General features: G+C 57.0%; 2 protein-coding genes and 1 non-coding gene across 3 annotated transcripts in view; 2 read left to right on the top strand and 1 right to left on the bottom strand.

Annotated features, from left to right (window-relative positions):
• NCR3 (natural cytotoxicity triggering receptor 3) overlaps positions 1-2,268 on the bottom strand; it is a 26,890-nt gene extending 24,622 nt beyond the window's left edge. Inside the window, exon 1 of the mRNA XM_073884824.1 lies at positions 2,252-2,268. The gene's annotated coding sequence lies outside the window, so the exon portion shown is untranslated. The remainder of the gene's footprint in view (positions 1-2,251) is intronic.
• PRRC2A (proline rich coiled-coil 2A) lies at positions 1,285-16,218 on the top strand. The gene is made up of 31 exons (XM_025862545.2): positions 1,285-1,470; positions 3,292-3,466; positions 3,967-4,144; positions 4,514-4,613; positions 4,711-4,783; positions 5,129-5,272; positions 5,442-5,593; positions 5,776-5,855; positions 6,008-6,150; positions 6,471-6,561; positions 6,655-6,871; positions 7,291-7,762; positions 8,187-8,377; positions 8,613-8,904; positions 9,316-9,526; positions 9,733-11,583; positions 11,875-12,149; positions 12,350-12,480; positions 12,710-12,839; positions 12,944-13,029; positions 13,207-13,440; positions 13,575-13,715; positions 13,838-13,906; positions 14,011-14,178; positions 14,371-14,453; positions 14,636-14,846; positions 14,938-15,036; positions 15,166-15,378; positions 15,490-15,584; positions 15,688-15,778; positions 15,884-16,218. The coding sequence occupies exons 2-31, from the start codon at positions 3,355-3,357 to the stop codon at positions 16,022-16,024; spliced, it is 6,474 nt and encodes a 2,157-aa protein (XP_025718330.1). The 5' UTR covers positions 1,285-1,470; positions 3,292-3,354; the 3' UTR covers positions 16,025-16,218.
• On the top strand, positions 3,650-3,780 carry LOC112816191 (small nucleolar RNA SNORA38). Its single transcript, XR_003206139.1, has one exon. It is a non-coding gene; the product is annotated as a small nucleolar RNA SNORA38 (small nucleolar RNA).

Here is a 16,218-nt window from a genome sequence, read left to right as displayed (position 1 = left end):
CCCGATACGGGACTCGATCCCAAGACTCTGGGATCATGACCCTGAGCTGAAGGCAGACGCTTAACCATCTGAGACACCCAGGCGCCCGGATTCTTGCTAATTTTTCTGATCTCATTTTCCATAATGGACAAGCAGTCTCTTTAGTCACAACAAGTGAGAGGCACGGATCCCTAAAACCATGTCTCTGCTCATGAGTTCACTGGGCCTGAGCTGTGCACCCTCTCCTCAAACTTGGCTAAGTCCTAACTAGTTCTTCACATCTAAAAAGATCCACGTTTTTCTAGAAGCATTTCTGAACTTCCCCAGGCAGGATCTGATTTTATCCCTCTACTTTCATAATATATTGTGGATATCTCTCACGCCTTCGAAACAGTTGTCGAATGATTTGCTGAACGGGTAGCCGGTCTGACAGGAGCACAGTAATAGGAGACAAAGGAGGGAACTAGTACCACATTTCGCAGAATGAAACCCATTCTGAAGAGAATACAAACCGCCAATAGTATCAGATATACAAATATATTCATGAAAATTATAGGTTATAAAATTAAATATCTTAGTCATTGGTTGCCGATATGTTGATCGAAGAGGTCATTCCTACCCTATCTTTGTTCAAACGATTTGCATGTATTATGCAAATAAATAGAACTAGCAAAAGAATGCCTACACTGCACGGGGCCGACGATACACTCCCCTGGACCCCAGGATTGGCCTGTCTATCCACTTCATTTGCATGACGTGATTTAATAACTAGAAGGCCCCGCCTCTTTGGTGCTTTCACCTCTGGCGAATGGACGCGTGAGTCGGGACTCTTCCCTGGTTACGTAAGCCCCGCCCCCCGGCAGCTAACCCCTTCCGCCCCGTGCTCTCGCTCCATCCTCGCTGAAAGCACTGCCAGTCTTGCATCGTTTCCTTCCACTCTCCGCGTCCCTACGTCTCTCCGCTCTCATCTTTCCACGAACGCACGACGCACGCTCCGCCCCTTCCCCCCGCCCCCCATTAGTCGTACAAATTCTGCGCCCTAACCGCCCGGCCGACAGGCACTGCATTCCCGCCCCCTCTACGCGTCTTAACGGCCGACGCCGGGGGCGCGTCTCTTTAGCCAACCGGCGTCCTAGCGCCTGAAAGTCCCTCCTCTTTATGCAAAGAACCTATGCCTGCTCCGCACGCCCTGCTTTTTTTTTTAAATAAGGACAGCCCTCGAAGTAAAGAGGGATAGGGTAGACGGTGCCCCGCCCTTTATGCAAATCAGGGGGCGTGTCATGCGCTGAGGGAGGCGGGAGGTGGGGGGGCTGCTCCCGGGGGCGGCGGTTGCCCGGATGGGCCGTTAGTCGGAGCCCAGCCGCGGAGTGAGCGAGGGAGACGGGAGGAGCCGAACCCGGCGCCATCCGCCGCCATCCGCCCCCGCCCCACCGCCATCCCACCTCGGGGAGCTCCTAGGCCCCGGTCCCGGACCCCCGCGCACCCGGCCAGGTGAGTCTGGGGAGCCGAGTGCTAACGCCCTTTTCCGGCGCGGGAGCGGTGGTGGCGGCGCCGGCGGCGGCGGCGGCAGCGGGCCGGGGGGAGGAGAAGCTGCCATTAGCCGCCGCCATTTTGTCCTCCTGCTGCCGGGGCCTGACTGCCCCTCCCCCTCTGATACCCTAGCTTGGTACCCGCACCTCCAGCCCCTCACACAGAGTCTGTGGCCTGCCCCTAACCGCCCACATTCCTGGCTTTATGGGGCGACCCCTTCTCCTGGGCCCCTAACTCCCCAACCTCAGCTGCGCTCTTGGCCTCTTCACCCCAATCTGTGGGTCCCCTTCCCCGCCGCCAGTCTGGGGTGGGCCGCGCCCGCCGATCCTCGGAGAGTCTCCTTTCCTCCATATTGGGCCACCCTCCCATCACCTAGTGCTCGAGTTTGCCATTCTTGACGCCCCTCTTCGCGTCGAGTCACTCCCACCCTGGAACCCTGCTTTTACCCTACATTTTTGCTTTCTACGTTCCTCAGTCTTTCTCTGCTTTTTCATTTTTCCTATTTCTCCTGTCTCGACCCCCCCCTTTTTTTCTTGGGTCTCTTGACATTGCCCTCTTCCTTTGCTCTGTATCTTTTCTTTACCATTTCTGGTTGAATGTATTATTTCCCAGCTGCTTTCGTGTTGGTCCTCTTTTATTAGTGTTACTCCACATTTGTCTATTCCCTTTTTCTTCATTTATTTATTTTTCAAAGATTGGAGTCTTTAAACACCTACAGGGCAACCCCACTTTTTCATCTTACCTGTCTTTAAAGTTTTCCGTGCTTTTCATCCTGATTTTACCCAGTTTTTATCGTGGGCCTGCCTGGATTTCCCACCACCTCCCATCTCTTTCCTGTACGCCATTCCTTCCTACAAATGAATGCCTGGTCACTCAGGAACCAACTGACGATGCAGAGTTTGGCCTGCTTGGGGAGGAAGGGATATTGGGGAAAGAAATGACTGCTGATGACCGTTCTTACTGAGAATAGGAAAATGAAGTTGGTTCTGGCTTTGGCCCCGTGGTTACAGAGTGTGCTTGAGGTGGCTCCATAATGTTTTGTTTTTCTCATATCTGCATAGGGTAAGCCAGAGCCCACCAGTGTTTTCATCTGAAGACCAGATTTTTTTTTTCCAGGAGCTGGGATGGGGGCAAGTGTAGGAAAAAATGGGGTGAATATTCCAAATGCTTGGGGTCTGTAGCCTGGGAGTATGTAAAGCCGCAATTCCATGAGGAATTAACCTGGCACCAGACCCTAGTCTGGCTGAGGAAGCTCATAAAATCGTTAAACTCCCGGCATACCTTCGTGCAAACCTCCCCAGATGGGAGCGAGACTGCTGGGAAAGGAACCTGGGGCACAGTTAGGGAGCTGGTGTCTAATAAGTCAGGGATTTAAAGCTCTGTTTCATGCAGGATGGAGCTGTCTGCCTCTCTCTGGTTTTCTCTGGGGCTGGAACTTGCCATGTTTTATCTTACATCTCTGGAATGCTTTTTGTGGAGGGGGAAGAGATTATTACTTGGGATAGTGAAGAAGCGGCTACCCTTTGTAGACTGGCACAAAAGGAAGTATGTTTCTACTACTAGGAGCATACCAGATTTGTTATTTGGATTTCCTTGGCAAGAGGTGTCTGGGGGAAAGAAGGACCATGGCACTTGGGCTCTGTAGGAGTTGCTTAAAGGGACGGAGAGTTTGAATAGGCTGGAGGAAAAGACATCAGAGGGCCAAGTATCTGGGCCCCTAACGAAAATGCAAAGGAGCATCTAGGGAGCAGAGACTGAAACACTTTGGTGTCTGGCCCACAGGCTCCGGCACGTTTTGGGGGAGGTGCCTGCAGGACCCAACGTACTCAATGAGCTTCCAGCGCAATGTCCGATCGCTCGGGGCCGACTGCCAAGGGGAAGGATGGAAAGAAGTATTCCTCGCTCAACCTGTTTGATACGTATAAGGGCAAGTCCTTAGAGATCCAGAAACCCGCTGGTGAGGGTCCTGCCAAGATGTTCCTAATTTCTAGAGGCTGGGCATGAATGGGGCGTACATTTTAAAGCTCTTTGAAGGGAAATGGTTATAGTACAAGAATCAAAAGACCAGAGGAACACTAGAGACTCCTAGCTTTATCTTGGGTCCCATAGGGAACGTTGGGCTTTGGATGAACACCAGTGACCCTCCTACAAAGGCGTGTCTGTAGTTCCCTGTCTTTGGACACGTAAGAATTGGAGGCAAAGAAATGTGGATTTGGAGAAGTCTGGGGCCAGCTTGCTCCCTGCAGGCTCAAGATGAACCATCCAACAAAGAAGCATCAAGTGTAATGCATCTTAGTGTTTGCAATGGAATTTCAGAGATTGCTGAGGGCAAAGGAAGGAGTGGTTTCTAAAAGAAGTTTGGTAATAAGACATTGAGGAGGTACAAATGGGGCCTAGGGTAGGAAGCTGTCCAATCACCCATGTGGGGCGTTCTTCACCCTCCCATCTTTTCTCCAGTTGCCCCTCGCCATGGCCTGCAGAGTCTCGGGAAAGTTGCCATTGCCCGGCGTATGCCACCCCCAGCCAACCTTCCAAGCCTGAAAGCCGAGAACAAAGGCAATGACCCCAACGTCTCATTAGTGCCGAAAGACGGAACAGGATGGGCAAGCAAACAGGAGCAGTCCGACCCCAAGAGGTAGACAGAGGTCTGGGGGACCTTGAGTGATGACCATTTTAACTTCGAACTTCAGGATGGTTTGGGGCTTGGTCTAGCCCAGCCACATAAGATCCAGAGACCGAGGGAAGCCTCGGTCTGTCTTGGTTATTCCAGGACTCCTGTCAGAGGACTAAGGAATGACACTTTTAGCTTTCTGTAGAAGGTAGAAGGAAGGGATCAACAAACAGGTGACAGCCTACACGGGGTGACTAAGTTATGGTATTTTGTCACAAGTACTTGTGAATAGTAACAAATGGGCTTGGGTTCACTTCCTGTCTTCCACCAATTGGACAAGTAGGGGAGGCATCTCAGGTCCTAGATAACCTTCCTGTTCTACCATTCCCTTAGTTCCGATGCCTCAACCGCTCAGCCGCTGGAATCGCAGCCACTGCCGGCTTCACAGACGCCTGCCTCCAACCAACAGAAACGACCCCCAGCAGCCCCCGAGGTATGGGAAGAACTGGATGGTATTGAAGGGCTGGGAGCAAGAGTGGTTTGTAGTTCTACCACCCGCAGCACCATTTATTATTTCTCTGCTTTCCCAGAACACTCCTTCGGTTCCAAGCGGGGTAAAGTCCTGGGCACAAGCCAGCGTCACCCATGGAGCACATGGAGATGGTGAGTGCAGGGCTGCTTGGAGAGCTTGCTCTGCGCGCTGTGATAGGCAGGAGCCCTGCACTATATCTTTAGCAAAGTGTTCTTGGTTCTCAATGGCTAAATTTTGGGCCCCATATTCAGTTTCATGGGCTACATGAGCAAGTTCGTTTCTGTCTTACGTGAGGCTGACGGGGTGTCCCAGGACTGACCTTGTTTATTGGGAAATGAGTACACAGTGTATAGGGGATGAGTTTGAAAGCAGGAATTTGATGGTCTGGTATTATCACAGCCTTTGATTTTTGTGGTACATTCTCAGTAAATACGGTTTTTTGGTATTTTTTGGTCTGCTACTCTGCACCCCAACAGGTGGAAGGGCATCAAGCCTACTGTCACGATTCTCTCGAGAGGAATTTCCGACCCTGCAGGCGGCTGGCGACCAGGACAAGGCTGCCAAGGAAAGGGAGTCTGCCGAACAGTCGTCTGGGCCCGGACCAAGCCTCCGCCCCCAAAGTAAGTGGTTGCCCCTTGTGCGTTGAGTGGGTGAGTGAGTGGTTGGTTATGTTTTGGCCAGAACAGTACCTTACTCCATCTTAGAGCTAAGTGCTGGCTTATTCACCTTCTTCACCTTCTTCCTCATCATTTTTAGTTATGTTCCCTCTCTGTCTTTTCCAAAATATAGATTCTACAACTTGGAGGGACGGAGGTGGGCGTGGCCCTGATGAGCTGGAGGGCTCAGACTCCAAACTTCATCACAGCCATGATCCCCGGGGGGCGCTACAGCCTTCGGGCCCACCCCAGTTCCCTCCCTACCGCGGAATGATGCCGCCCTTTGTGAGTTTGCGTATCTTGTTCTGGAGTGGTTGCACTTGAAGCTAGAGAGTTAGCAACTAGGACTTAGCCTTTGGAGGGGACGGAAAGAAAGCAGGGGCCTGTGATAGAGGGAAGGACGAAAGGTTTAGGGAGCTGGTTGCATATTTGTCCCTCTAAGCATCTGCTGTTGGGCCATTTTGCAGATGTATCCCCCATATCTCCCGTTCCCTCCGCCCTATGGACCCCAGGGGCCTTACCGGTACCCTACTCCTGATGGGCCCAGGTGAGTAATCCAGGTCTGGGATTGGATTCCGGTTGGGGACAGGGGAAGCCTCTTAGAAAGGGAGATGGTCTCCTGGCCCAGAGGCTTGAGTCTTGTATGTGTTTGACAGCATGCCATCTTTGACCCTCTCCCATTTGTCTTTTCACATGCAGCCGTTTCCCCCGTGTGGCGGGCCCTCGGGGTTCAGGGCCGCCAATGCGCCTTGTAGAGCCTGTAGGTCGGCCTTCAATTCTTAAAGAGGATAACCTCAAAGAGTTTGACCAGTTGGACCAGGAGAATGATGATGGTTGGGCAGGTTAGTGCATATGAAGGATGAAGCATTTTGGTCTCAGAAGTCAAAATCTGATGAATAAATAGGGGATTGTGTGGGAGACATTGTGTGGGAGAAAGGGAGACACTGAAGGGTAGGGCATACACATGGCGGAAAGCCAAGTTCTGGTAAAGAACTGAGAGGTGTGGGAATGCCAAGACTCACTGTGTGGCTTCGCGCAGAGGCGGGTTGGTGTTGGGAGTGCATCGCACCACGTAATACCAGATTCCTTCGTGTGTTGCAGAAGTGATCTGAGGTTGGAGAGCCGAATGCTTGGCTTTATCGCTTTTCATTTTTCCCCACAGGGGCCCACGAAGAGGTCGACTACACTGAAAAGCTCAAGTTCAGTGATGAGGAAGACGGGCGAGACTCCGATGAGGAGGGAGCTGAGGGCCAGTGAGTTAGGGGGCTCAGTTTCTCTCGCAGTAATACCCTCTTAAAGGAGTTGGTTTTCAGCTGATTTTAATTCCACTGTTGGTCTGCTCACAGCAAGGAATCCCAATCAGCTGCTGGTGAGGAACGGCCCCCTGAAGCAGATGGCAAAAAGGGCAACTCCCCCGGCAGCGAACCGCCCCTTCCCAAGACGGCCTGGGCAGAGACCTCTCGGCCTCCAGAGACAGAGTCGGGGCCTCCTGCCCCAAAGCCTCCCCCACCCCCACCTCACCGGGGCCCCGCTGGGAACTGGGGCCCCCCTGGGGACTACCCAGTGAGTGTCTACAATGAGGGGTTGAGAAGGGTCAGTTGTGGGAGATGAGTGTCGGCTGAGAAGTTGAAGCACTAATAATAGAGGAAGCTGGGGGGAGGGTCAGGAATGGGCTACAGAAAGTGTAAAGCAGTGGAGCATCTCTGAAAAGCATCCAGAGCATCTCTGGAACATCTTTGGTTACGGGAGTCTGGGTTAAAAGAAACCGGGACGCTAGTGAGGAAGAACGAGGAGGCCTGGGTGTTCGGGTCTCTGAAAGGAGAGAGGAAACGAGTAAGATTGGGATGAGTTTTTCCCTACCCAGAGAGGCTACCAACCCAAGGCAGGTGCCTGCCCCCACAGCTAGAGTTGGTCAGTCTGTGAAACAGACGAGAAATCTGACAACTAACATCTCTGGCCCTGCGGGGTCTGCCCATTGACAGGATCGGGGGGTCCCTCCCTGCAAGCCCCCAGCACCCGAAGACGAGGATGAGGCCTGGCGGCAGCGGCGAAAACAATCTTCATCTGAGATCTCCCTGGCTGTGGAGCGGGCGCGGCGCCGGCGAGAAGAGGAAGAGCGTCGCATGCAGGAGGAGCGCCGGGCAGCCTGCGCCGAGAAGCTCAAGCGACTTGATGAGAAGTTTGGGGCGCCTGACAAGCGGCTCAAAGCAGAGCCTGCTGGCCCACCTGCTGCCCCTCCTGCCCCAGCTGCGCCACCTGTAGTCCCCAAAGAACTCTCTGCGCCTCCAGCTCCTCCAGCAGCACCAGCCCCGACACCAGAAAAAGAAGCGGAAGAGCAGAGCCAGCCCCCTCCTGGCCAGCCCGCACCCACTGCAGGTGCGGCTCCGGCTCCCACGCCGGCCAGCGGTGGCAGCACTGGCGGCACCGGTGGCAGCAGCTTCGAAGCCAGCGCAGGTACGGAGATGGCGACAGGGCACGCCTGGGCATCCTAGTTCTCTCTCGGGGCCGAGGGCACGGCTGGTAAGCATGGGAGGAAACGCAGAAGGCAGTGGTTTTGGTGTATCGGGTAGTCAGTGGTGGAGGACAAAAGGGGTCCCTTTACTCATGCGGGTACTTAAGGTGGGGGAGGTTTTCCTCTCGGAGCTCCGGGATAAGCAGTAATCTGAAAGTGCTTTCCGAAAACTCAGCACGGAGCGAGACTGAAGACAGGGTCTGTTGCTTTGGTGGTTTCACGGGCAGTTCGCACCACCATCATTGGCTCTTGAAGTAAGCGCTTAGCTTCAGAGGGTGCTGGAGGTGAGCGGAGCATGTGGGGCTGTTCGTGGCAGGTCTCTCGGGGGACTGGGTCAGTCTGATGATTATCTTTTTGTCAACGCAGTGGAACCCCAACTGTCCTCAAAAGAGGCTTCTGAACAACCAGAAGAGGTTCCCTCCCCTGCTACGACCCCGGCACCAAAGGTGGAACCCAAGGGTGATGGGGTCGGTCCCACCCGGCAGCCCCCCAGCCAGGGCTTGGGCTACCCTAAATATCAGAAGTCATTGCCACCACGGTTCCAGCGGCAGCAGCAGGTGAGAAGCTGCTTTCCCCTGGTAAGAGCAGTTCCCTCCCTGGCTTCCCCATGCACCCCGTTCAGAAGGTGCCTTCCGGGTCCCTTTACCGCTTCTGTCTCTGGTGTGTCACACAGGTGTCCATCCAGTCCTAGTGTCTGTCGCGTGTGCGTGTTACCTTTGCTTCTGGTCTTGTTGCCCGCGGGGGCAGGGCCGGGGCCCTGATGCCTCCCGGCCCCTCTGCTGTCCTCCCCAGGAGCAGCTTTTGAAGCAGCAGCAGCAGTGGCAACAGCACCAACAGGGTTCCGCCCCACCTGCTCCGGTACCACCGTCCCCACCGCAGCCTGTGACCATGGGGGCGGTGCCGGCTCCACAGGCTCCGCCCCCGCCCCCCAAGGCCCTGTACCCAGGTGCGCTGGGCCGGCCCCCACCCATGCCCCCGATGAACTTTGATCCCCGGTGGATGATGATACCTCCTTATGTGGACCCCCGGCTTCTCCAGGGCCGGCCCCCTCTGGACTTCTACCCTCCTGGTGTGCACCCCTCTGGTAAGAGCCCTTGAGGGGGGGGGTAGGGGACACTGCAGTCCTGGGGAAGGGCTACACGCATCTCACTGCGTGGATGAAGGGTCATGGTTGAAGGAGGGGGAGGGTATGTGCTTAGTGTCGCTGAGAGCACTCTTCGTTTCAGGAATGGCCTTAGGAAAGAAAGAGTGGTCTTTCATTGGCCAGGATTTACTTGGGGGGGGGGGTTCATCGATTCATTCGTAGGGGAGCTGAGTGGATATGGATAAGATGACTCTTTGAGGAGAGCGTGTCAGGCTCAGGCTTGCCAGGAATAAGAGACGGAGGAGTTGACGTCGACATGACTGACAGAAGTAGAATGGGGAGATGCTTTTTGAGCCGGAGGGCCTGCCGTATAGAAGAGGGTTGGCTTTCTCATCCCTCTTGTTTTCTCAGGCTTAGTTCCCCGGGAGCGCTCAGACAGTGGTGGTTCAAGCTCAGAACCGTTTGAGCGCCATGCACCTCCCCTCTTACGGGATCGGGGCACCCCACCAGTGGATCCAAAGTTGGCCTGGGTAGGAGATGTCTTCACCACCACACCCACCGATCCTCGCCCGCTTACCTCCCCACTGCGCCAGGCTGCCGATGAGGATGACAAGGGGATGCGGTGAGTCTGTGTAGTGGATCTGAGTGCGTTTGCCAGTGAAAGGACTTGGGTTAGGAGAGAAGGTTTTTTGGATTACTGATGAGGTGACAGGAATAAATGTAAGAGAAGTGTCGGGGTGGTAACAGAGTGTGGGGTCTCTTTCTCCACCTAGTTCCTGTCTTCATCATTCTAAGATACTTAATTTCTAGTTTTTTCTGTCTTTTTAGGAGCGAGACCCCTCCAGGACCCCCCCCGCCACCCTATTTGGCCAGTTATCCAGGCTTTCCTGAGAATGGAGCCACTGGGCCCCCGATCCCTCGCTTTCCTCTGGATGAACCAGCTCCCCCAGGGCCCCGTCCACTCCCCTGGCCCCCAGGCAGTGATGAAGCCACCAAGATACAAGCTCTGCCACCCAAGAAGGAAACGCCCAAGGAGGAGACCCCACAGCTGACGGGGCCAGAAGCCGGCCGAAAGCCTAGCCGTGCAGTTGGAGGCCAAGGCCCCCCTCCACCTCGCAGAGAGAGCCGCACTGAGACCCGCTGGGGCCCTCGCCCAGGCAGCAGTCGTCGTGGGATCCCTCCAGAGGAACCAGGGGCCCCTCCTCGCCGGGCTGGGCCTATAAAGAAGCCCCTCCCACCTGCGAAAGCCGAAGAGCTGCCCCCCAAGCCACTGGAGCAGGGCGATGAAAGCCCCAGGGCTCCAAAGCCAGAGCTCCTCAAGACGGTGAAGGGGAAGATGGGGGTCCCCAGGGAGACCCCACCCAGTGGGAATCTTTCCCCTGCCCCAAGGCTCCGGAGGGATTACTCCTATGAAAGAGTGGGTCCCGCCTCTTGCCGGGGCCGGGGCCGGGGCGAGTATTTTGCCAGAGGGAGGGGTTTTCGGGGAACCTATGGGGGCCGGGGGCGGGGAGCCCGGAGCCGAGAGTTCCGCAGTTACCGAGAGTTCCGGGGAGATGATGGGCGTGCAGGCGGGGCAGGGGGACCGAACCAGCCCCCGGCACCTCGAGGCCGCACTGCCAGCGAGACACGAAGCGAGGGTTCGGAGTACGAAGAAATCCCTAAGCGGCGCCGGCAGCGGGGCTCAGAAACGGGCAGTGAGACCCATGAGAGTGATTTGGCCCCCTCAGACAAGGAGGCTCCCCCGCCCAAGGAAGGAGTGCTCACCCAAGTACCTCTTGCTCCTCCACCATCAGGAGCCCCTCCTTCGCCAGCCCCAGCTCGCTTTTCCACCGCCCGAGGTGGGCGCGTCTTCACTCCCAGAGGAGTGCCATCCCGCCGGGGCCGGGGGGGCGGGCGGCCTCCTCCACCCGTTTGTCCAGGCTGGAGCCCTCCCACCAAGTCCCTGGTTCCCAAGAAGCCTCCATCAGCTCCCTTGCCACCCAGTAAGGAGCCTTTGAAAGAGAAGTTGATCCCAGGGCCTCTGTCCCCCGTGGCCCGGGGAGGCAGCAGTGGGGGCGGCAGCGTGGCCATGGGGGTGGAAGATGGGGAGCGGCCCCGACGGAGGCGGCACGGGAGGGCTCAGCAGCAGGACAAACCGCCTCGGTTCCGGAGGCTGAAACAGGAACGGGAGAATGCTGCCAGGGGGGCCGAGGGCAAGCCCTCTTCCCTAGCCGTTCCAGCTGCCACCTCTGGAGCAGAGGAGACCGCGTCCATGCCCCCACCCCCTCGCCGGGCAGCTGCCAAATCTCCTGATCTGTCAAACCAGAACTCCGACCAAGCCAATGAGGAATGGGAGACCGCATCAGAGAGCAGCGACTTCGCCAGTGAGCGCCGGGGGGACAAGGAGGCTCCCCCACCAGCGCTGCTGGCCCCCAAAGCTGTAGGAACTTCTGGGGGCGGCGGTGGTGGAGCCGGCCCAGGCATCTCAACCATGTCCCGCGGAGAGCTGAGCCAGAGGGCCAAGGATTTGAGCAAGCGGAGCTTCTCGAGTCAGCGGCCAGGCATGGAACGGCAGAACCGGCGTCCGGGCCCTGGCAGCAAGGCTGGCGGCGGCAGCGGCGGGGGTGGCGGGGGACCTGCAGGGAGGACCGGCCCGGGCCGAGGGGACAAGAGGAGCTGGCCCTCTCCAAAGACCCGGAGGTGGGTAGGGGCGGGCTGTCGCGTGGGGGAGGAGGGAGAGGTCTGAGGGCACGGGGGCTGCTAGACCCCGAACAGCCCCGCCTGGGGAAGGGAACTGGGAAGCGGTTACCGGCGGAGCCGGGAGCAGGCATGCGTTCTCTGTTCGCTTTCCGCCTCAAAGACCCAGAATTCCTTAGACCTACTTGGAAACACCTGGATTTTCACAGGGACGGGGGAGAGGGTGGCGGATTGGACCGGTAGGGAAAGGTAATAATTCCAGGAGTATTGGAGCTGGTGCTCTGTTTTCTTCAGCCGACCTCCTGAGGAGCGGCCCCCGGGGCTTCCTCTGCCCCCCCCACCGCCCAGCAGTTCTGCTGTCTTCCGCCTGGACCAGGTTATCCACAGCAACCCCGCTGGCATCCAGCAGGCCCTGGCCCAGCTCAGCAGCCGCCAGGGGGGTGCAGCTGCACCAGGGGGGCACTCGAGGCCCAAGCCTGGGCCTCCCCAAGCCCCTCAAGGCCCCTCCCCTCGGCCCCCAACCCGCTACGACTCTCAGAGGGCCGCCACCACCAACAGCGTCAGTTCGGGTAAGCTGGAGGGGCTAAGGGTGGGAATGTCTCCATCCCCAGAGAAGGTCAGGTGGCAGAGAGGAGTCGTCTGGCTTTGGGGGCCCTGATGGGTGTCTTGACTGAGCAGGGGGGGAAGGGCTGGGAGGTGGGCTAACAGGAAAAGCTAGGGTCAGTGATAGAGCAAAGCAGATGGCTGATGGATTTTCCCTTTTCCCTAGACCCTCACTTCGAGGAGCCAGGGCTGATGGTGCGGGGGGTGAGCGGGACTCCCCGGGACTCTGCTGGGGTTAATACCTTCCCCCCAAAACGGCGGGAGCGGCCTCCCAGAAAACCAGAGCTGCTGCAGGAGGTGAGGGATGGAGCTTGAGGCGGTGCTTCACTGCCCTTACTCCTGAAGGTTCTCGCTTACATTTTCTCCATTTCCCTGTTCTCATCACTGTGTCCTGTTCCCAAATTCTCAATATTAGTCACTGCCTGTCTCCCTTCTGTCACCTTGTTTGCCGCACTCTGGCCCAGTCTCTTCCAGTCCCCAGTTCGCACCTCATTTGTGTTTTGCCACTGGCCTTTCTCACCTGTAGGAGTCTTTGCCACCTTCTCATAGCTCTGGATTCTTGGGCCCGAAGCCTGAGGGCCCAGGCCCCCAGGGAGAGTGCAGAGACGCAGGGACTGAGGCCCTGACCCCTCACATCTGGAACCGTTTACATACTGGTGAGTAAGCCTGGGGGGATGGGGGAGAGCTATGTCAGAGGGCGGAGGGGGCAGGGTGGTCTCGGGACAGTCTCTCAACCTCTGCTTTTTGGTGCTCTTCCCAGCCACTAGCCGGAAGAGTTACCGGTCTGGCTCCGTGGAGCCCTGGATGGAACCCCTGAGCCCTTTTGAGGATGTGGCTGGAACAGAGGTAAGTGATGATGGGAGGGAGTGTCTGGGCTGGGATTCTTCCCCACCTGTTCTGGGTTGTCTGGGGCTACTCACTTCCGTTTCTTTCCTTTCTTCAGTTTGTGTATTTGTGAGCATCAGCTAGGTGTTGGGGTGCTTTCTACCTTGACTTCACTAATTGTTTCTTCACTCCTGTCAGATGAGTCAGTCTGACAGTGGGGTGGACCTGAGTGGGGACTCTCAGGTGTCGTCAGGTCCCTGCAGCCAGCGAAGTTCCCCTGATGGAGGACTCAAGGGGGCAGCAGAGGGGCCTCCCAAGCGGCCTGGAGGCCCCTCACCCCTGAATGCTGTTCCTGGTGAGGGTCCACCTGGCTCTGAACCCTCTGAAGCTCCTAGGAGACGGCCACCTGCTCCCCATGATGGGGACAGAAAGGTAAAAGACGCGAGAAAAGAGAAGAGGAATGTTTCTGGGGTTCTGACTTTGGCCCTACGTTTGTGTCCTCCTTGCCTTTGCCTGTGTGTTCTGGGCATTCCTTCATTTGGGCTTCCTTTTACTTCCCCAACCAGGAGCTGCCCCGGGAGCAACCTCTGCCCCCCGGCCCGATTGGCACAGAACGATTGCCGCGGACAGACCGAGGCCCAGAGCCTGGCTCCCTCCGGCCATCTCATCGACCAGGCCCCCCTGTCCAGTTTGGCACCAGTGACAAGGTGTGCATGGGCAGGATCTGAGTATCTTGCGGTGGGCAGAGAGGAAGGGAAGGACCGGAGGTGGGATGTGGGGGATGCACATCTTGAGTCACAGGTCGATCTCCGCTGCGTCACTACCACAGGACTCGGACCTGCGCTTAGTGGTCGGAGACGGTTTAAAAGCGGAGAAGGAGCTAGCAGCAGTCACTGAGGTGAGTGCGTTCGGTGGAAAGGCCTTCAGTTTCTAGGGAAAACGACTGGGGGTGACCTGGACGTCCAGGAAGTCAGCACTGCTCCTGACCAGGTTTCTTCACAGGCCATCCCCATATCCCGAGACTGGGAGCTGCTCCCCAGTGCTTCTGCCTCAGCTGAGCCACAATCCAAGAACCTGGGTTCTGGGCACTGTGGCCCAGAGCCCAGCTCCTCAGGCCAGCGCTTGTACCCTGAGGTCTTCTACGGCAGCCCTGGGCCTCCCAGTTCGCAGGTGGGTCCTGCTTCCTGTCCCGTGACCCCCTTTTGCCTGCTATCCCTCACCGTCCAGCCTTTCCAGATTGTGTAGTTGTGAACCATCATTATTTGTGATTTCATTTTTCTCCTGGCTTTTACTGTAGTAGTGGGGTGGGCGATCTTTCCTTGACCAGAAAAACTGGAATTCTTCAGCCTTGCCCTCCCACAGGTCTCGGGGGGAGCCATAGACTCTCAGTTACATCCCAACAATGGAGGTTTCCGCCCTGGGACACCCTCTCTTCACCCTTACAGGTAAGACTAGATGCCCGTTGATCTCAGAAGGAAAGGGGGAACAGGGTTTCCGTGGGAGGGAAGGGGGAAGACACGTTTCAAAGCTACCAAAGCTGGTGGGCTTAGCTCAGAACAAAGGAGTAAATGATCCTGGTTTCCTGACTCCTCCCCCTGCATCTGATTTTTTTTTTGGTCTTCTCCAGATCACAGCCCCTGTACCTCCCCACGGGCCCAGCGCCCCCCTCGGCACTGCTTTCCGGGGTAGCTGTCAAGGGCCAGTTTTTGGATTTCTCCGCACTGCAAGCAACAGAGCTGGGGAAGTTGCCAGCTGGAGGAATCCTGTACCCTCCACCTTCCTTCCTTTACTCTCCAGCTTTCTGCCCCAGCCCTTTGCCCGACCCACCCTTGCTTCAGGTGAGAGGTGGGCAGGTGCTATGTTTCAGGAGTTGGAAGGGAGGGGAATGCTTTTGGGGGAGTTGACATTGGTCTCCGTGGTCCCCAACAGATGCGCCAGGATCTGCCATCCCCCTCAGATTTTTATTCTACTCCTCTGCAACCTGGTGGCCAAAGCGGCTTCCTCCCCTCAGGGGCCCCTGCCCAGCAGGTACCTTTTGTCATGCCTCTTGTCCTTCATTTTATTTCTCTATCCAGCCTCTGGCTTTTTTATTTGTCTTAACTGTATTGCTGGTGTTCTGACCTTCTTCCCTGCCCCCCCCCCCCTTTCTTCCTGTAGATGCTTCTACCCATGGTGGACTCACAGCTGCCTGTGGTGAACTTTGGCTCCCTGCCACCAGCGCCACCTCCTGCCCCACCGCCCCTTTCTCTGTTACCTGTGGGCCCTGCTCTGCAGCCCCCCAGCCTGGCTGTGCGGCCCCCACCTGCTCCTGCTACTCGGGTGCTGCCTTCACCTGCCAGACCTTTCCCCCCTAGCTTGGGGCGAGCAGAGGTAAGGTACAGGAACTGAAGGGCTGGGGATCTCCCAAGAGCTCGGGGTAGGGATTCAGGATCTCAGGAGTTGGGGTGAGAGGCAGGAGGCTCATGAATTTATTTCCTTCAGCTGCACCCAGTGGAACTGAAGCCGTTCCAGGATTATCGGAAACTGAGCAGCAACCTTGGGGGACCCGGGTCGTCACGTACTCCCCCAACTGGAAGGCAAGAAGAGGGAGCGGGGATGCAGATTTCCCAGCCTTAATGGCATTCTCAGGGGACCAGGGAGCAGGTGTCAGGCTTGCCTTCAACAGCCTTCCTCCCGTAGGTCTTTCTCGGGCCTGAATTCCCGTCTCAAGGCCCCGCCTTCTACCTACAGCGGAGTCTTCCGCACCCAGCGCATCGACCTCTACCAGCAGGTGAAGGGAGAGAGCCCTGTGGCCCCAAGTCTGAATCCGAGAGTTACCACCTGAGTTCCTGTCTGTCCATCCCTGACTTATCCTTGCCCGTGTACTGTCCCCCAGGCCTCCCCACCGGATGCCCTGCGCTGGATGCCGAAGCCCTGGGAGCGGACGGGGCCACCTTCTCGAGAGGGGCCTTCCCGACGGGCAGAGGAGCCTGGGTCCCGAGGGGACAAGGAGCCTGGGTTGCCCCCACCCCGCTGAGGGAATTCCCCTTGCCCCCCACCCCCCGGGGCTTGTATATAGATTATAAATATATAAGGGGGAAAGGGGTGGGTGGGGAGGGGTTGTGGGGCTGGGGCCTTGCTTCCCCTCCACCCCCCTCCCCTGGTCCCCTATCCCTGGGGCCGTTTGTTAAAAAAGAATAATAAAAGAATTAAAAAATTTTTCTGAAACGA

Source organism: Callorhinus ursinus, unplaced genomic scaffold (assembly GCF_003265705.2).
Source record: "Callorhinus ursinus isolate GAN/ISIS: 27379988/994484 unplaced genomic scaffold, GSC_fseal_2.0 scaffold59, whole genome shotgun sequence".
Taxonomy (NCBI): Eukaryota; Metazoa; Chordata; class Mammalia; order Carnivora; family Otariidae; genus Callorhinus; species Callorhinus ursinus.
This window is presented reverse-complemented; position numbering and strand designations above follow the sequence as displayed.

Coding starts and splice junctions, on each gene's coding strand:
- PRRC2A (XM_025862545.2), top strand. CDS start 3,355: ATGTCCGATCGCTCGGGGCCGACTGCCAAGGGGAAGGATGGAAAGAAG. Junction 15,585..15,687: donor CGTACTCCCCCAACTGGAAG/GCAAGAAGAGGG, acceptor TTCCTCCCGTAG/GTCTTTCTCGGGCCTGAATT. Junction 15,779..15,883: donor GCATCGACCTCTACCAGCAG/GTGAAGGGAGAG, acceptor ACTGTCCCCCAG/GCCTCCCCACCGGATGCCCT.